General features: G+C 46.8%; 2 protein-coding genes across 2 annotated transcripts in view; one reads left to right on the forward strand and one right to left on the reverse strand.

The window, feature by feature from the left end:
* Nucleotides 1–1,013: 1,013 nt before the first annotated feature.
* Nucleotides 1,014–16,210, reverse strand: ZSWIM3 (zinc finger SWIM-type containing 3). The gene is made up of 2 exons (XM_007451647.1): nucleotides 16,056–16,210; nucleotides 1,014–2,937 (listed from the first exon to the last, which is right to left on the reverse strand). Exons 1-2 carry the CDS (start codon nucleotides 16,208–16,210, stop codon nucleotides 1,014–1,016), a joined length of 2,079 nt encoding a protein of 692 aa, XP_007451709.1.
* Nucleotides 16,211–16,632: 422 nt separating this feature from the next.
* The window catches only part of ACOT8 (acyl-CoA thioesterase 8), a 13,619-nt gene continuing 10,153 nt past the window's right edge, over nucleotides 16,633–20,098 (forward strand). The window contains exons 1-2 of the mRNA XM_007451641.1: nucleotides 16,633–16,831; nucleotides 18,112–18,248. Of these exons, the coding sequence (XP_007451703.1) occupies nucleotides 16,713–16,831; nucleotides 18,112–18,248 (256 nt within the window). The 5' untranslated portion in view covers nucleotides 16,633–16,712. The remainder of the gene's footprint in view (nucleotides 16,832–18,111; nucleotides 18,249–20,098) is intronic.

Here is a 20,098-nt window from a genome sequence, read left to right on the forward strand (position 1 = left end):
CAGCCCAACCCCCTCCAGTATTTTGCAGGCGAGCTCCAGCACAGCGCTGTGACTGTTAAGGTCATCTTTTGACCTCGGTTCCCCCGAAGATGGCTCTTGGAAAGCTGGGTGGCTACCAGGCTTTAGGTGATTAAGACTGCAAACTACCAACAACAAAAGTCTGTGTTGGTGCTTAAAACTGCCTTGAATCTAGAGGGTAAATTGGAATTAGAACAAGCCAACACACTAATTTTTACAGATGAGGAAACTGGGGTCAAAGAAATTAGGGACTTGCCCACAGTCTCCCAGCAAGTTGAGGGCAGTCAAGTCTCAGACCCAGGTTTCTTCCCTCCCAATCTATTTGGCTTCTTCCTGCTAGAATATGAGGCAGCCTGAAATCAATGTTGAAGGCTTGGTTGCAGGAAGAGAGTGAAGTAAGGGGCCGATTGCTACTCATTGAATCTGAGGCGTCAGGCTCCATGTGGTTCCACAACCCCCATCCGATTCCTTCCCTGTTCAGGCAGAACGCATTTCTCCTGCTTCTTTGATTTTATTTAAAAAACAAAAATAAAACAAAAACTTTAATATGAATAAAAATAGGTACAAATAACAAATTCTTTGTAAAGAGCAGCAAAAGCCAAGGATCACCCTCCTTCCTTTCGTCCCTGAAACCAGGCTCTTCTATCAGGTCCGTTTTATCTCACCCTAACCTGGGGCAGGGTTTCATCTCTATATAGTGGATAAGATCTAAATTCAGGGGTTGAGGGAGAATGAGGGACGACCCTTCAGCATGGAGATAACTTTGGCCTTGAACAACGAATGAGGCTCCCGAGGAAAGTCAAAGGCAGGGCAGAAAAGGGGTAGATTCAAAGGACTGTCACACAGTGGGGTTCTTCTTCCTGTTGGAACAATGTTCCTCACCCTACCTAGGAAGACATTGGTTAAAACGCTGACACCTAGCATGTCCTGCCTGCTTTGAGCTCTCAGACTTCCAGGGAAAGGTGTCTGTGGCCCACTGCGCCGGTGCAGGTGCTTCAATGGTGAATTGTGGCTCCAGGAGGAGCGAGTCCCTCCCCTTCCTCCTGCTTTCCCCAGAGGAAAGGGAGGCGGCCCACATCCTTGAAGTCCCCTGGCTGCTGACTGGGCTCAGGAGGCTGGCAGGAGGCCGCCCAGATGTCCACAATCTTGCGCAAGGTGGAATAGCGCTCCTCCAGCTCTGGTCCCTCACTCTGCATCAGCAGGTTCGCGAGCTCCCTGCTTAGGTCCTGAATCATGTCGTTCCGTCCTTTCTCCCCTGGCTGGCCTGCGTTCGGTATCAGGACAGGGTCCCGGAGCTCCCCGCTGGGCCCGAGAAGGTGCTGGTACCTCTTCTGCCACCGGCGGCACACCATGGCTTCGCCCACGGGCCTCTGGCTGGTGTGCAGCAGGGCCAAAATGTGCCGGCATGGCAGGTGGTACCGCTGTTGAAAGGAGCAGCTGCAGCTGCAGCCGTCCTTGCTCGCCTGGTGGGAGTCCTCTAGCAGCTGCACGTCCACGGAACAGCCAGCCATGTCCACCAGGTGCGTGGAGTTCTGCACCACCGCCCACTCATTGTGGCACAGCTTGTAGGCCAGATCGGAGCCACTCTGGAGTAAGGAGTCTAGCATGCCGCCCTGGGAGGGCTGCCCCTGGAGCTGCTGCTGAGGCGCCTGCACCTGCTGCGGCTCTGGCTGTGCCTCTTGCATGGGCAGCCTGACGAAGCTCCCTCCGCAGATTCCAGAAGCCTTCTTGGACTTTGGTGCCTTGCTTGCTGACCGGGCTCTCTTTAACCTGGGGGTAGCAGTGGGAAAGTTCTTCAAGCCTTTGGTGTTAAAGAAGTCTATGTAATCCACAAAGCGGAGGATGCAGTCCAGCAGGGACTGCTGTTCCCGGAAGAGGCTCGACACCTTGCTGGTGACGACGTCCAGGCTGTCCATGTAGGTGTTACAGGCGTGCAGGCCCTTCCTGACGTGCATGTACCACAGCAGTTCACAGGAGAACCAGTGGGCCTGAAGGAAGCTGAAGAGCTGCTCACTGAGCAGGGCTTGGGACATCTGGCAGAGATTTTGCAGGCTGGCCTCAGAAGTGACAAACACGGCCTCCCGCAGGGCTTCTTTCATGAGCCTTTTAGAGGACGGCTCCGCTGCGCGACGGCGCAACTTCTTCTCCAAGAGTCGGGTCGTGTGGTAGATGGAGAGGAGGATGCGGGCAGCAGGGAAGATCTCCTGCAGGATGGCTCGGTGCGCGAAGGACGGGTCCACGAAGACCACCTTGACCTTGGGCCAATCTGAGTTGAACTCTGTAAAGACACTCAGCATCTTGGCCACGGAGGTGGCTGTCTCGGCCTTGAGCACCGCAAAGTGTACCACTCGCCCCTCTCGTTCCTTGCTCTCCACCAAGAAAGCATAGAGGATGTGGCCCTGGGCATTCTCCACCCGGTGCAGCAAGAGACTCTCAGGGAAGCGGATGAAGAGGTCGCTCATCTTGCTGCTCTGGAAGCTGAGCCTGTCCAGGTCTTGGCTGCTGCCCACACTGAAGGAGGCCATGGAACCCACATCCACCTTAAGAAAGTTCTTCATCACTTTGGCTATCTTGGCCAGGTCAGAAGGAGTGATGCCCTCCTGCTCTGGCTTTGAGGGTGTTTGGACCTTATCTAAGCAAAATGATGGCTCAGACAGGGACTTCTCAGCTGTGCCAAGGTCTTTGTTGATCGTGGGCTGTGCAGGCTGGAGTTTCTTCTGAGATTTGCCAGTGGCGTCTCCTCTAGGACCCGCGGTTTTGGAGTCAACGTGTATATGCTGTGTGTTGAGTTCACTGATAAATAGTCTATCCAGTTTCTCATTGTACCGCAGGAGCAAGTATGCTGGGCACATAGCTGCCGCTGCTGTTCTCTTCCTGTTTGACTGGGTCCGAATACAGACAAATTTCACCTGCACATATCTAGGGAAGGCAGAGGTGAAAATGAAAAAGGTGCTGACCACCCCCTTTCCCTTACAAGTCAACGCCCTGCAGGGACTTATAGCGGCTGATACATTTCCGGGAGACCACAGTGCAATACAGGAAGTAGGAAAGGTTTACGTTTTCTCTCCAGTCCCAAAGTATTCAGGTTTTTCTTCAAGACCCCATCCAACTAAAACACCCTTCATGTTCATCTACAGAAGTTCTAAGCCCCAACTCCTTTTATTTACTCTCATTTTCCCATCTGTAGTTGTCAACAATTCGATCTGAGGCAAAGATACAAGGGAAAACAGATAAGAGGCAGCAGCAGAGCTGGTTACTCACTGTTTAAAGGGGCCCCTTCATTCCTGCCTTTAGGGAGCCATTGCCTCCTCTGCCTTCTCCCCTAGGCAGCAAAAATAAAAGAGGCCTCGGGGCTTAGGGTATATCTGGGATCTGGGTTCACCACTGACTTAAAGAAAAATGTCCACATCCTAAGAGAGTGAGAACCCCTGGGCTAGATGATCTTTAGGATCCTGCTAACTTTGCCATTCTAGGCTGAAAGTGCTGATTCAAAGGAGAACAGTAATTAAATTGAATATCTGCTCTTTTCCCCTTCCTATCCTCATTCAACCCATGCTTCAAGGCCCAAATCAGGCCCCACCTTCTCCAGGAAACCTTTATGGAGGCCCTCAAGCCACAGTAATTGGTCCTTACTTCAGATTCATAGCATTTATTTAAAGGAAAAGGCTTAGCAGATTTTCTGGGTAGCGGTAGTGGTTGAACAGTGGATAACCACTGGACGCTCTGGATTTGAATCCAGGCTCTACCACTCAGAAGCCGTTTGACCTTGGGCAAGTTACTCTACCTCTCTGTGTGCAGAGTAACTGCACAACTCCCCATCATAAAATGAAACTAATTAGGGTTGTTATGAGAATTAAATAAGCCACAGACATCAGATTTAGCCCAGAGCCTGGTTCAGCCTTTCATTTATTCTAAATAAAAGTCATCTACTGTTACTACAGCTCCTAAGCCTTGTGACCTTTTCTTGGGCATTTATGCAGTGTCTTTCCAATTGGATGGGGTTGTTTTCAAGTGGCAAGAGCAAGTCAGTCCTCAGTGTATTCCAAGCACCTGACACCACTGCTGCTCCTTCAGCACATGCTTGTCAAAGATGTGATGGACCACAGGTGGGCGGGACGGGTCACACCCCTGCCTCCTCAGACAGTGTCCTAACCCAAAGATTGGGGAAGGGGGGGGGAAATCTCAGCCCCTGGCATGACATGACACAGCCTGGGCATCTCACCAACCCCCTTCCAAACACTCTGGCCCAGCTGGTCCTGTTTGCTCATCCTGTGGGGCAAGCTTAGAAAAATAGGATGTCACGCCTGAAATAACAGGGCGGAGGGGCCTGAGGCTGAAAATGCCTGCACTTGTGGTGTGCGCAGTGCCAGGGCGGCAACACCGTCCCCAGCTCAGGGAGCAGCCCAGTAGCACGGCAAGGCCAGCGAGGGGTGACCGCGGTGTAGCCTCTGCCTAACTCCTCCGCCTGTTTTCCGCTGTCCCAACTGTCTTGTTTATTGTACCCTAGAAAGACAAACTGTCTACCACTTCCCATGTTCACTACACTGTGTCTCACCTTTATGCCTTTGCTCGGGTTGTCTTTCTGTCTGGAATGCCCTACCCATCTGTCTTCATCTCAGAGCTAACTCATCCTTCAGGACTACGTGCAACTACCATCTTTCCTAGGATGCCTCCCCCAAGCCCTCAGATTGGGCCCTACCCTTCTGCTGGCTCAACATCTTAGCACAGATCTTAGCTCATCACTTTATATTGACTTTACGTGTTCATAGTATATGCTTGTTAACCTATCTCTTTTTTTCCAAAAAAAAGATACTGGTGAGTGCCAACCATAAAGCTCTTTCCACCTTTCCTGGTTCTATTAATGATTGCACCTCCCAGGGTGGAGACATTGGCATTCTTTTTAATTCCCCCTTCTCCATGTCTATATCCAGTGTGGTAAGTCTTTTAAATTCTTTCTTCCCACTATTATATATATTAAGAATTATTATATGCCAGCCTACATGTAAGCCCCTTACATGCATCCTTTTACATTAAGAAAAGGGTTCCATCATCCATATTTTACAGATGAGGCAACAGGCTTAAAGAGCTTCTCAAGGATGAGAATCTGGGATTTAATCCTCCAGCTAAAACTGGACGACCTGGGATTTGAACCAAGCCTGCTTGGCTACAGTCTATGTAGTTAACCATTATGTTGCCTGTCTTCTTTCAAAATACTTCTCCCTCTCTGAATTCTCATTTTTACCCTCCTCAACTTGACCCTCAATGCTTTGATTGTTCAGGTTCAATAACTTCCTTAAAGATCTCTAAACATACTGTCCTTGTTTGGTGCGTGACGTGCACCATGCACGTCAAACTTAAAGGGTACTAGGTTAAAGCCTCTGTTATGTTTTCCTGCTTCCCTTAATCTTTTTTAATTTTAATATAAAAAATTTTTGGCTGCACCATGCGGTTTGCAGGATCTTAGTTCCCTGACCAGGAATTGAACCCGGGCCCTCAGCACTAAAGTGCCAAGTCCTAACCACCAGACCGCCAGGGAATTCCACTGCTTCCCTTAATCTCTCGTATTGAGTATAATTTACACACAGTGAAATACACAAATCTTTTGTAAGAATTCTTTGAGCACTGTAGTAATTTTAATCTGTATTTATTTCTATCTTCCAGGTGAAAGCACAGACTCTCTTCAAGACAGGGATGGGGTTTTACACTTTTCTGAATCTCCCTTAGTGCTGACATCCAAGTGTGCTCAGGCAGGATCTGGAAGAAGGGAGTCAGCCAGTCTTGCTTCCTTTCAATGTTCTCTGTACATGTTTATTTCCTCTACCTGGACTGTGCCCCCAGTGTACTCCCAGTGCCTGGCACTGCACCTGGCACAGACTAGGTGCTCTGAACACACACCCTGAATGAACATTAAATGAGTGATTGCATGACACAGAAAATTCTCCGTTTAACATGAGTAGCACATTAGGAAGACCACTGGGAGAGTTCTGTCAGGTGACTTGGCTTCTATCCCAGCACTATTACTAACTATAACTTTGGACAAGTCCTTTGTTTAATTTCAAACATCTACTAAGTCCTACTATATACCAAACACTATACTAGCTGCTCAGAAGGCTGCAGAGACAAATTAGATAGTCTCTACTCTCAAAGTCTAGGGAGCAGAGAGATTATTACACAGATGGCCAGTAAAGCCAAAACTAAGTGAATCGTTAAATAGAGGTACAAGCAATATATCTATAATTGAATAAAGAGTGATTTACCCTGACTATAGGGATTGGAACAGATCTAAAGCTTTTGATTAATTTCACATAAGATTTGTGTCCTTGTTGCATGTAAATTGCACCTTGAGCAATGAACAGAATTTTTACAGGTGGAGTCAAGCCATTTTAGACAACATAACCTGAGTTACGAACAAGACTCTGGAGCCAGAAGATCTGAGTTTAAATTCCAGCTTTACCACTTAGCTATGTGAACTTGGACAAGTCACTTCACTTCCTCTCAGCCTCCAGTTCTTATCTATAAATATAGAAATAACAAGAGTACTGATCTATGAATAATCAGTACCTGATCCAAGAATAATCAGTACCACTAAAAGTGAATTCATTTAAAAGGCTGTGGCAGACAGAGAAAGATAACTACTGTATGATATCACTTATATGTGGAATCTAAAAAATACAACAAACTAGTGAATATAACGAAAAAGAAGTAGACTCACAGACAAAGGGAACAGACTAGTGGTTAACAGTGGGTAGAGGGAAGTGGGGAGGGAAAATATAGGGGGTAGGGGATTAAGTGGTACAAACTATTATGTATAAATAAGCTACAAGGATATATTGTACAACATGGGGAATATAGCCAATATTTTATAATAAGTATAAAAGGAGTAAAACCTTTGAAAATTGTAAATCACTACATTGTACACCTGTAACTTATATAATATTGTACATCACCTATTCTTCAATTAAAAAAAAAAAGGCTGTAGCAGGATTGGTTGGTGGCCAACCCAACATCCCTTAGCCCCCTCCTTCCTTCCTTCCTAACTGAAGGCCAATTATATTCGGGTTGCCATTCCTCTCCCATATAGCTAAGTGCTTCGGGGCTACTCTAAGCGAATTAAGTTAATCTCATTAGGAATGGCCATGGATACTGGCCCAATTCTGCACAAAGAAACATGATAGGAAATCTGCAGGAAACCAAGGCAGGCTTTTTCTTCTGGATGTGACTCCTACATTTGTGCCATGTGGCGAGCCATCCTGAGGGCAAAGCTGAGACCTGAGGATGGCAGAGTGGAAAGAAGGGAAAAGCCTGGGCCACTGAAACAATCACCTTCTCTGGGCTAAGAAATAATGCATTTTGAGTCAGGGTTTTCGGTTAATTATAGCCAAAAAAAACCTCGCCAGAAACCACAGGAAATTTTTCACAGGAAATTAGTGGGAAAAAAAGATATGTGCAATCTTTAAAAAAATGAGATGAAAATTATGAAAATATTATATTTAATGAAATTTAAGTTATAATGGCAGCTATCTGCCAATTCTTAGAATAATCAAAGAACCACTTAAAGCATCAACTTTTTTTTTTATTGGTATATCTCCCCCAAACACTCTGATACTTTATTTCCTGTCTTACTTTAGCAATATGTAAGGGTCAATTTTACCAAAATATTCCTGGGCTTTATCACGTTTCCCAAGGGCCTAATTTAATTTTTGCTATGCAAATCCTTTGCTTCTCACATCTGTACATATCATTGTCCTGCTGACTTCCCTTTCCATTTGTCAACTGGCATAAGGCTGCAGGTGATGCAAGGATTTCTCTATCATTACTTTCAGGGACTTCACCAAGTCCTACAGCTCTTGGAAGATGTGCAGTTTCAGTTTGCAATCAGTTTTATTTGCATTTTATAATCCTTATGTTTACCACATCTATTCATTTGCCAAAAACTCACTACCATAGATGTTGATGGAACCGGGAGGATAAGCAGGAAGGAATGACTAAGTAGTGACTAATTTTTAAAGTGGCTAGTTTGTTAGCAAGATTTGTGCTTTCCTACAGAACCTTGTGATTAGTGATACATGGAAAAATGAAAACTCAGATAACAAGGGCTTAGTTCAAAGAGTGTGATGAGGATTAAACAAAACAATGTCTGTAAAGCTCTCAGCAGAGTGTCTGGAACATGTTCCAAAAAAGTATTCAAAAAAGGTAGCTATTAAACTGAACAGCAATGGAGAGAGACATTGGAATACTTCACGGTTTGAAGACTATCAATCCCCCAAAGACATAACAAAAAAGAAAAACACAACAGCCATATGTAAAAATATGGGAAGGGAAACTGGGTTTAAAATCACAGAATCTCCCAGTCGATTGGGACTTTGGGTCATTTAGTAGTACCTCCCACAACACATTTTTCTGACTCTTAAAAATACCAGGGCTTGGGGCTTCCCTGGTGGTGCAGTGGTTGAGAGTCCGCCTGCCGATGCAGGGGACGCAGGTTCGTGCCCCGGTCTGGGAGGATCCCACGTGCGGCTGGGCCCGTGAGCCATGGCCGCTGAGCCTGCGCGTCTGGAGCCTGTGCTCCGAAACGGGAGAGGCCACAGCAGTGAGAGGCCCGCATACCGAAGGAAAAAAAAAAAAAAAATACCGGGGCTTGAACTTCTTCCCTGGTGCAGTGGTTAAGAATCCGCCTGCTAATGCAGGGGACACGGGTTCAATCGCTGGTCCGGGAAGATCCCACATGCCGCGGGCCAACTAAGCCCGTGTGCCACAACTACTGAAGCCCATGCGCCTAGAGCCCGTGCTCCGCAACAAGAGAAGCCACCGCAATGAGAAGCCCAGGCACCGCAACGAGGAGTAGCTCCCGCTCACCGCAACTAGAGAAAGCCCGCAGGCAGCAACGAAGACCCAACGCAGCCTAATTAATTAATTAATTAAATTTTAAAAAAACACCGGGGCTTCCCCGGTGATCCAGTGGGTAAGACTGCACGGCCCATGCAGGGGGCCCGGGTTCCATCCCTGGTCAGGGAACTAGGTCCCGCATGCCGCAAATAAGAAGCCCGCATGCTGCAACAAAGATCCTGCATGCCCCAACTAAGATGCGGGGCAGCCTAACTAACTAACTAACTAAATATTTATTTATTTAAGGAAAAAAAAAACCTATACTTTCCATCATGTACTACAGTTATGACTTTGGCAAATATTTACTGAGCACTATGCTTCAGCAACTACATGTATTTTATTTAATCTTCACCACATCCTTCTCATTTTACAGAGGATGAAACTATGTCACGGAGATTAAAAGTCTTGCCCAAGGTCAGGGTTAAAGCCTGTCTTTCTTTTTTTGGTTCTTATATATATATATATATATATATATATATATATATATATATATATATATTTTTTTTTTTTAAATTTTTGGCTGTGTTGGGTCTTTGTTGCTGTGCACAGGCTTCCTCTAGTTGCCGTGAGCAGGGGCTACTCTTCGTTGTGGTGCATAGGCTTCTCATTGCGGTGGCTTCTCTTGTTGCGGAGCACGGGCTCTAGGCACACGGGCTTCAGTAGTTGTGGCTCGCGGGCTCTAGAGCACAGGCTCAGTAGTTGTAGCACAAGGGCTTAGTTGCTCTGCGGCACGTGGGATCTTCCTGGACCAGGGCTCGAACTCGTGTTCCCTGCATTGGCAGGCGGATTCTTAATCACTGTGCCACCAGGGAAGCCTGTCTTTCTGACTTCAGAGTTCTCACTTTTTAAACTGATATGCCAGCTTCTCCTGAACTTCAAGGAATCACGAACCCCCTTTACATCTCCCATAGCCACTCCTGTAACCTCTGCATTAGTATTTTCAAATGGTTTATTTTTTTAAAGGCCGCACTGCGCGGCATGTGGGATCTTAGATCTCCGACCAGGGAAGTGCGGAGTCTTAACCACTGGACCTCCAGGGAAGTCCCCTCAAATGGTTTTCTTTAAATCAGCTCACTTTATTTAATAAGGATATTTATGTTTAGATATTAACATAAATACTTAATATTAAAATCATCTCACCTCACCACCAGTAGTTGTGGGAAACACTGTGCTCTGCTAAATTACCCCCTGAAGACTTTTCCCCCACCTGCCGTCCAGTCCCACAAGAGAAGCACTCATTCCACACATCCGTACATCACTCAAAAAGCCCAAGTTAGTGTGCTCTGCACAGAGCCAGTATCCAGCACATGATCCGAGAAGATCCTTTACAACATCCTACCAAGCAGTCACCCCTCTGTGCTAAAGGCCTGAGCTGCAGCACATTATCATCCTCAAGGGTAGAGCCCACACTTTACTCATCTTTTTACCCCAGCTCAACGCCTGGGGGTAAACCTGTTTACCTCTTACTAGAAGTTTGTTGAATGAATCAATACTGGAATGCTGTTACAACCCAGTGGTTAAGGAGGGGACTTAAGAGCTCTGGCAATAAACAGTCTCGGTCTGACCTTCAGTTCTAACACCTTGACGCTTTCTTATAGTTTCTTGAAATCTTACCCCACTCCCTGCTTCTACTTGCCCACTCCTTTTGGCCCATTCTCATTTTTCTTGGCTGTAACTGTATGAAAAATTCGGACTTCCCTGGCTCCCAGCAGGTGATTCTGAGCGGGAGGGTGCTTTTTTTGTTACAGGTTCTCTTACTACTTTCCTCTTCCAAGTCTTGACTACCTCAGGCCCTGCCCCTGGCCTTGCCTTTACTGTTTCCAGCCTCTCTCCTCCCTTTTGCTCAAGAATGTGGAACTAGGAGGTAACAGCCTTCAAAGAGTTACATAACGAAACTCTGAGCCTTAACATAAAGCAGAAAGGCAGAACTTTCAGTCCTCTTAACATTCAACTTTTCCTGGCTGTTTCCCCATCTGCACAATAATATTATAATGGCAATACTATTTATGGACTATTTTCTATGTACTAGGCCCTGCGGTACACATTTTACATGTATTAACTCATTTAATGGAAATAAAACCTACTTCTGACAAGGAGATTCAGAGGACCAAGTCAGATAACGAGGTGAATGTGCTTTGTAAACCATGGCTGTTTTCTCCTCATCAAGAGCCTACCCTGGTATTAAGTGTCAGCCAACACCGCAACTCTACCCACCAGATTACAGGTCCCTGTCATTCCCCACCTGGCACGCTAGACTTTTCCTTCGGCACTCTTACTACTATTTTCTTTTGTTTATTTTTATTTTTTGGTTGCACTGCACAGCTTTCAGGATCTTAGTTCCCTGGCCAGAAATTAAACCCGGGCCTTTGGCAGTGAAAGCACAAAGTTCTAACCACTGGACCGCCAGGAATTCCCTTTTACTACTATTTTAAAGAAATCATTATTTCTGTGATTAGAGTTTAATATTTGTCTCCCTGACTGGAGGGGAAGCTCCATGAGTGCAGGGACTCAATTTATCTTTTCAACACTGTGTCTCAGACACTAGCATGGAGAAAGTTTTCAGTTAATGATTGGTAAAATCAATGAATTAAAGGGCTCATACAATGGAATAAGTGATGTGGAGTAATCTCCAAAATACGCTGACAAGTGAGAAAAGCAAAGGTGCAGAATGATGTGTATAAATAGTATGCAGCCACCTGTGTTAAAAAAAAAAAAAAGGATGGGGCTCCCCTGGTGGCGCAGTGGTTGAGAGTCCGCCTGCCGATGCAGGGGACACAGGTTCGTGCCCCGGTCCGGGAAGATCTCACATGCTGCGGAGCGGCTGGGCCTGTGAACCATGGTCGCTGAGCCTGCGTGTCTGGAGCCTGTGCTCCGCAACGGGAGAGGCCAAAACAGTGAGAGGCCTGCGTACCGCAAAAAAAAAAGGAAGCATGTGTACACACAAGATATGTTTGTTCAGCTCATGCAGCTCAATATTAAAAAAGCAAACAACCCAATCAAAAAAGGGGCAGAAGACCTAAATACACATTTCTCCAAAGAAGACATACAGATGGCCAAGAAGCGCATGAAAAGCTGCTCAGCATCACTAATTATTAGAGAAATGCAAGTCAAAACTACAATGAGGTATCACCTCACACCAGTTAGAATGGGCATCATCAGAAAATCTAGAAACAACAAATGCTGGAGAGGGTGTGGAGAAAAGGGAACCCTCTTGCACTGTTGGTGGGAATGTAAATTGATACAGCCGCTATGGAGAACAGTATGGAGGTTCCTTAAAAAACTAAAAATAGAATTACCGTATGACCCAGCAATCCCACTACTGGGCATATACCCTGAGAAACCCATAATTCAAAAAGACAGATGCACCCCAGTGTTCACTGCAGCACTATTTACAATAGCCAGGTCATGGAAGCAACCTAAATGCCCATCGACAGTCGAATGGATAAATAAGATGTGGTACATATATACAATGGAATATTACTCAGCCATAAAAAGGAATGAAATTGGGTCATTTGTAGAGACGTGGAGGGATCTAGAGACTCATACAGAGTGAAGTAAGTCAGAAAAAGAAAAACAAATATCGTATATTAACGCATATATGTGGAACCTAGAAAAATGGTACAGATGAACCGGTGTGCAGGGCAGAAATTGAGCCACAGATGTAGAGAACAAATGTATGGACACCAAGGGGGAAAAGTGGCAGGGGGTGGTGGTGGTGGTGGGATGAATTGGGAGATTGGGATTGACATATATACACTAATATGTATAAAATGGATAACTAATAAGAACGTGCTGTATAAAATAAAATTAAATTTAAAAAAAGAGATATGTTTGTTCAGGCTCACGGGTATCTCAGGAAGATAATAGCGGTTGTCTCTAGATAACACAGTGGAAGGGACACTGACTTTTAGACCCTTTGATGTAATTTGAAATTTTTAAAAAATTAAATGACTATATTGACCACTCAAAAACAAATTCATTTTTTAAATTGTTCAGCCTGCAGAAACAAAAATAAAACCAATCCGAACCTCTAATCTGTTAGCTGAGTCCCTTCCATTCTCTTTCGCACTGCTCCAGCATAAATCTTCCTTCCAGCCAAGCAGGTCTCCTCACTGCCTTCCAAGTACAGCATGTTAATATCTGCGCTAGCTCAAACACCATTTCTCCATCCAGGATGTTAACTTTCCTGTGATAGGCAGAATGGTCCCCCAAAGACGTCCACTTCCTAATCTCTAAAACCTGTGAATATGTTAGGTTACATGGCAAAGGGGAATTAAGATTGCAGATGGAATCAAGGTTGCTAATTAGCTGATTTTTTAAAGGTAAATTACCCTAGATTATCTGCACAGGGTCCTAAAAAATGGAAGAGGGAGGCAGAGAGAGGGAGATGGGACGAAGCAGGATCAGAGTGATGTGATGTGAGGACTCCACCAACCACTGTTGGCTTTGAAGATGGAGGCAGGGGACCATGAGTCAAGGAGTGTGGGCAGCTTCTAGAAGCTGGAAAAGACTCGGAAACAGATTCTCCTCTAGGGACTACAGAAAGAAATGCAGCTCTGCTGACACCTTGGTTTTAGCCCAGTCAGATCTGTGCCTGACTTCTAACCTACAGAACAGTAAGATACTAAATTTGTGTTGTTAAAACCACTATGTTTGTGATAATTTGTTAGAGCAGCAAATACACCTCCTGACACCTCCCCATCTATGGAGCCCAGCTCAAGCCTCCCTTTCTCACTTGCTTCCCTAGCCCACTGTGATTTTTCTGAGTCCCTGCAGCACCAGGATCGCTGAACTACACATTTAACACTTGATGACTCATTCATTCAACAGTTACTTAAGGCCTGCTATGGGACAAGTCCTGTGCTAGACCCTGGAGACCATCCACTTGAAGGGTGTTTACGCGTGATTATGAGGTGTTTGGACTAGATTCTATGCAAGCAGCATGGTGTTAATCAGTGAGAATACAAAAAATAGTAAACCAGAGTCCCTCCCTGGAAGAGCTCAGCAAACCAGGGAAACCTCTGTAAACTGTGTTCCTTAACGATGTGCAAATAACTGTAACAGGCGCTGTCAGAACATAGAGTAGGAGCACCTAACCTAATCTTCAGGGAGTTAAGAAAGGCTTCCTGGAAATTATGCTAATAACTGAAGGAAAAGTAACAATTAGCTAAGACAGAGTTTTCCACAAGTAGCCCAAAATGACCTCAGATTATACAAGAATATTTAATAGTTATTTAGAAATATATACTATCTTTTTGCCACTACACTGTTACTTCTTATATTATTGCTTAGATTGGTTCTAAAGTTTCTTTGAATATTAGAATTTCAAGAAAAATGTTAAGTAAATTGTAGTTCAGGATATACAGTACAGAGAGGATAGTATAAAAACAACTAATGTTTGAGGAAAAGGGAGCTAAGATAAGTGGATGGGCAAGGTTATTCTAACCAGCAGACGTGGTAAGTGCAAGGACCAGGAAGCTGTGGGCTTGGGACAGGAGCTGAATGTGGAGTAAGACCTGGTGTAGATGGAGCACGTGGTGCAAGATGGGGAGGTCAGAAGGGTCAGATGGTCTGGCCAGCCAGCTTAGTAACAGTCCTGGACTTAATCATGAGGGCAACGGGAGGCTACTGCACTTTATCCGGACTGTAAGCAGTTTGAAAGCAGGGCATTTTTTGGTATTCTTTGGCTGCTTAGAAGGATGCTACCGGCAGAGATCAAAGTCCAAACACCTCACAATGGTACTTACAGACCTTTTACATAAACTGCAACTGACACAGCCTCCTGTCAAGCATGGCACCCCACACTGTTTCTCCAACATGCCACCTTCTTTGACGGATCCGTGCCCTCGCTCCACAGCTCCTTCTGGTCAAACCCCTCTGTGATACTTGATATTAACCACTGAACTTCTACACTAGCCCTGTGCCTTCATTCACAACCCAGCAGAAACCATTACTCCCAGTGCGAAGCCTTTCCCTTTCTTCCCAGGCATCTGTCACTTCTTCTGCACATCTCTTTTAAAGCATTTATCACATACTAGTTGGTTTACCTAAGTCCAACTCTATGCCACCTCACGCTCTTTAAGGGCAGGTTTAGTTACTTATTCATCTTTATGTTAGCTGTACCCAGCACAGCACTGGACTTCAGAGTAGGGGAATAAAACACAGCCTGCCTGCTTAGAGAGTGAGCTTGGCCAAACGCCTCAACCCAGAGGTCTCAAACTCAGATATACTTTGACTCACTGAGCTGGCCTATAGAGTGTGCGATTACGTTTGAATTGATTTTTTTTTTAAGTGGACACATTCGCATAAAGCCTGGATTGCTGACTCCACTTGTCCCAAATCTGGGAACACTGGATCTTCATTTTCACATGGCAGCCATCAGCTGGAGTTAATTGGCCTGCTCTCCATTTTGCCCAGTTCACACTTCTGTTCTCCCTAGCACAAACACCTGGTGTTGCTTATTTCATCATTCCTTTTTGTATAGTTAAAGTTAAATTTTCTTACACTGGGATGTTTCACCTGAGTCCTTAAGGCAATTGAGTTTTCAACCCTTTGCTTAGCCTCCAAGCTTCTTTTCTCATCTGCCAAATGGAAAAAATAACATTTGCCTATAATTTTCAATATAGTCCTGTGGGGTAAAGCATACAGAATAGAGAATGCTGCCTGGGACATGGGAAGTGTTTGAAAAAAGGTTGTAAATCTCAGGAGCTCAAGAACCATTTACAGAACGAACAAATGAATGAATGAATGAACAAACTACCCAATAAATAACCAGTGTTACTGCTTTGTAAAGAGAAGACTGATGAAGAAAATTCTCGCCAAGGCGTTTTTATCTATTTGTGAAGGCCATACTTTGTGTCTGGGATACGGCAGGTGCTCAAAAAATGGGAAAACTGCAGCTATTATGAATTCCATAAAAGCTATGAATGAAGGCGTGAGTGAGCGAAGGTGAAGCGGGTGGTCAAAAAGCGATGCATATGAAGCTTTTGCGCTTTTCACCAGGCACACAGCAGGTGCTCAATAAATGCCTGTGGAATCCTCAAAGAGACAGGGGCCCAGCTGCACTCCCTCCTCCTCCAGGCCGCCCTCCTGGGGACTATCCGGCCTCCTCCCCACCCTCCTGCCCCGCCCCCGCCCCTCCCCCCCCTTACAGGATGTCCTCGCGGATGGAGGTGCCATGGTTGAGGTTGTGGAAGCGGACGGAGACGCAGTCCCTGAGAATGAAGGAGCACCTATTCTCCTTTTTGTAGGCGCTGAAGCACTCCTTGAAGTCCTCGTAGGTCTTGAAGCAGCTGCCTAGCTCCATGGCCGCCCCCTCTGCCCACACCAGGGGCTGCACCAAGATAAACACCAGGGGTCAGAGGTCACCTCTGAGGGTCTACCGGCTGGCGTGGGCCCAGGATGCCTTAAGGGTGGGCCCCTATTGGGTGGCCTGTTAACGGAGCTCAGGAGAAGCCCTCGGCCTGAGAGGGTTACCGTCAGTTGGCGGGCGTCTTTGCTCTCTGACACAGGGGAAATGACACTCAGCCCTTATTATCCAGTCCCGGGGCCCCGCCCCCTCACTGTCATACCCAATCACGCACGGGTTCCCCGGACTGGCACTCATTTTCTCCAATCGCTAGAGAGCAGGTGGGCAGACTCACCCGAAGACTGACAGGAGCACCGACCAATCATAACCTGTATCCCACTTTCTCAGGGCTTGCGGGGGACTTCCGGTTACTTAGCTTCTGCTGGAGGCTGCGCGTTCTGTCCCGGTCTCCTCGTGTGCCCCCGAGCGCAGGGTCCCGGGCCGGCAGCAAGTGGGCTACATGTCGTCCCCGCAGGCCCTAGAGGACGAACAGGGCGGCGGCGATCCACCCAGGGACCTCCGCAGCGTCCTGGTCACCAGCGTGCTCAACCTCGAGCTGCTGGACGAGGATCTCTTCAGGTAGCCGGCCGCATCGGGCCCGCACCCACGCACTGGGTCAGAGGCTCCTGATATTGACTGCTGCCACCCCATTGCCCCTGCTCGTACCCCCTTGGACGAGGATGGGCTCTGCGCGAGATACCTGTGCTGCGATTGGGAGGGAACTTGTGCCTGACAAAGCTGCCCCGGCTTCCTCCTCGGCGCGGGGGTCTGTGCATCCCACCCCTGGGAGGTCCTGGCAATCTAGGCAAAAAGTGGTGACCCAAGGTATCCTTCTCAGCAGCCTCCCCTGAGGAATCATGTCCCAGGGAGAGCCAGTCCAGAAAGGGCAGTGATTTGTCCAAGGGCACAAACTTATCCGCAGCTCCTGCATATTCACTATAATTTCCTCTCACATTCCCCATCCCCACCACCACTAGGTGGGGTCTAGTAGCTCTTTATTCATTCTGAGGCCTGAGCCAGTTTCCTTCCTGATGCCGCTTAAATTCTTGACTGTAACTGGGGATTTAATAGTTTGGGCTTCCAAGGCTCCTCCTGGCTTATTGGAAGCTATCTTAGGTATTAACTTAGCCCCACTTAAACCAATTACAAATAACTCCCTGGAGGGCTATTTGCAATGCATTATATGAAAAATGCTGGGCTTGGCAGTGGGAAGCTGGAGACCTAAATTCTTAATCCTCCACTGGGCTCATGCAATGGGCAAGACTTTTCACCTCTGGGACCTCAGTTTCCTCATCTGTGCACTGAAGGGGTTAGACTTGAAGTCTGAGGGCCCTTCAAGCTCTTAATCTAGTTCTTTTAAGAACTGGGCTGTCAAGTTGAGGGGTGTAAGTGGCAGACCTTAATGCAGTCCCCTCCACAGTTTGTGGGGTTCGTCTTGGTCTACTCAAGGGCTTGAGGGGCTTATGCCTTACCCTGGTATGGGCAATGGAAGAAACACTGGACTTGGGCTCAAAAGACCCGGATACTGCTCAGGATGGCAATGGTTGAGCTTGTGTGTGTGTGTGTGTGTGACCTTGCTCAAGTCAGTTTCCCTCTCTGATCCCTGTTCTCATAGAATAAAATATGGGGATTGGCTCATTATCCTTAACTGAAGTCCACAGAAGTTTGGGGCATCCTTAAGGCCTTGAAGTTGTAGGTAGAGTGGTGTTAGGATATTTGCCTGGGGAAAGGCTTTCACCAGATTCTCAAAAGATCCCAAACCCCAATCAGGTTAAGAGATCCTGCACTAGAGGCTCATTGAAGATTGTGGGATATGGCCCAGCACCCAAGTCTTTCCTGTTTTTCCCCTCTCCCCACAGAGGAAGGCATTACTGGGTACCCTCAAACCAGCGGCTGTTTGGGGGTCAGATCGTGGGCCAGGCTTTGGTGGCTGCAGCCAAGTCTGTGACTGAAGATGTCCACGTGCATTCCCTGCACTGTTACTTTGTTCGGAAAGGTAAACCAACCCCTCCCTTAACCCACCCCAGCACTGGTGGCCCAGCAGCCACTTTTTTCTGGCCTTGGGGAGCAGACTGAGGAGAAAGAGGGAGAGAGGTAGAGGGGGGAGGGGAGGGAAGGGAGCGGGGAGGGAGAGGGTTAATTGATCGCCCTTAGGGAAACCTAAAAGGAAGAAGGCCTGGGGCCAGGAAGAGCCTTAGACCCCATACCTGCTGAGATACTGGGTACTTGTTTTCTGTCTCACAGTGGCACCAGACTTTGGTGCTTAACTGTTCCCAGTGGGTCTTTTGTTCTTTATTCTTCATACACCTTTGTGGTGCCAGTCCTGTGCTGGATCCTCAGAGGGGTGCTGAAACCTCTGCTGGGAGTTTGAGGCAGGCAGCTTAACTTGGAGAAGAGACCAGCCTGGGAAACAAGAGACCTTGGGTCTAGTCGGAGCTTTGCCATTGATTCACCAGGCGACCTCGAGTGAGATAGAACCACCCCACCCCTCCTTCCTCCCACCTGAAAAATGCAGAAGGGGCGGGGCCAAGCAGGATCCCGGTAGCTGCTTACAGCTCTGGGATCAAATGAAGGAGGAGAGAGTAATCTTTTAAAACCCATGCTCCCTTTTGAGAAACATAAAAATCTCACTCCTAGGCAGATGCTCCCAATTTTAAGTCTCTGTCTTCTGCATGGTCCCATCAGCTGAGAAGAATTTATGAAACTTTATGATATGTGATCTGTATTAAAAAAGACAATGGGTTTCCGTCTTCATTTTACAAGTATAAAATAGTTAATATTAAATACACCTTTTCATTACTACTTTCCCATGCCCCTCACTCCCCATCCTTTTACTTCCTTTACTTCCGTGACAGTCATTGCTATAAAGCATTTGAATACTGACTTTGGGGCGAGCCCCGTTCTCAACTTTGATGCTAGCTGGGAGCAGATGCGCCCTTTGTTCCCTCAATTTGGTTGTAAACTCCAAAAGTGCTGGCCTTTTGATATTGTAATCCTTCTAGCCCAGTGAGACAGTTTTGTTTGGTTTTTTTGGGGGTGGGGGCATTACCTGATCTCTCTGAATCAGTTTCATCATCTGGTTTCTGAAAAGAATTCTTAGTCTTTGCAGGTAAAGTATCTAGTGCAGGGCCTGGCATGATGTGGGTTTTCCATAAATGGTAATTATCATTACTTTTTGATGATGAACTTATGGGAATAATTAAAATTTGCATGTTACAGTGCGCAGCTATGTACATTATCTTGTTTAATCCTCTTAAGTAAACAGCATTGAACCTTGGACCCAAAGAGGTTATGTAAGAAGTTCCCATAGGGCTTCCCTGGTGGCGCAGTGGTTGAGAGTCCGCCTGCCGATTCAGGGGATGTGGGTTCGTGCCCCGGTCTGGGAGGACCCCACATGCCGCGGAACGGCTGGGCCCGTGAGCCATGGCCGCTGAGCCTGTGCGTCCGGAGCCTGTGCGTCCGGAGCCTGTGCGTCCGGAGCCTGTGCTCCGGGAGTGCTAACACTGATAATCACCAATTATTTGTGTCCCTATCTGCTTCTTGAAAGGCTGCAAGACAGCTTAAAATAATTGGCAGCTATTATACGACTATTAAAAGTCAGAATTTCCTGGCGGTCCAGTGGTTAGGACTCCACGCTTTCACTGCTGAGGGCCTGGGTTCGATCCCTGGTCGGGGAACTAAGATCCTGCAAGCCGTGTGGTGCGGCCAAAAATAAATCTGTTAATTAATTTTTTTTTTTTTTTTGCGGTACACGGGCCTCTCCCGTTGCGGAGCACAGGCTCCGGACGCGCAGGCTCAGCGGCCATGGCTCACGGGCCCAGCCGCTCCGCGGCATGTGGGATCTTC

This window comes from Lipotes vexillifer, unplaced genomic scaffold (assembly GCF_000442215.2).
Source record: "Lipotes vexillifer unplaced genomic scaffold, Lipotes_vexillifer_v1.1 scaffold2049, whole genome shotgun sequence".
NCBI lineage: Eukaryota > Metazoa > Chordata > Mammalia > Artiodactyla > Lipotidae > Lipotes > Lipotes vexillifer.

Bases quoted from the DNA above. Each gene is read 5' to 3' on its own strand.
- ZSWIM3 (XM_007451647.1), bottom strand. From the start codon at position 16,210: ATGGAGCTAGGCAGCTGCTTCAAGACCTACGAGGACTTCAAGGAGTGC. The intron at 2,938-16,055 runs GTAAGGGGGGGG...TGCCTTCCCTAG, and splicing joins TCCATCCGCGAGGACATCCT to ATATGTGCAGGTGAAATTTG.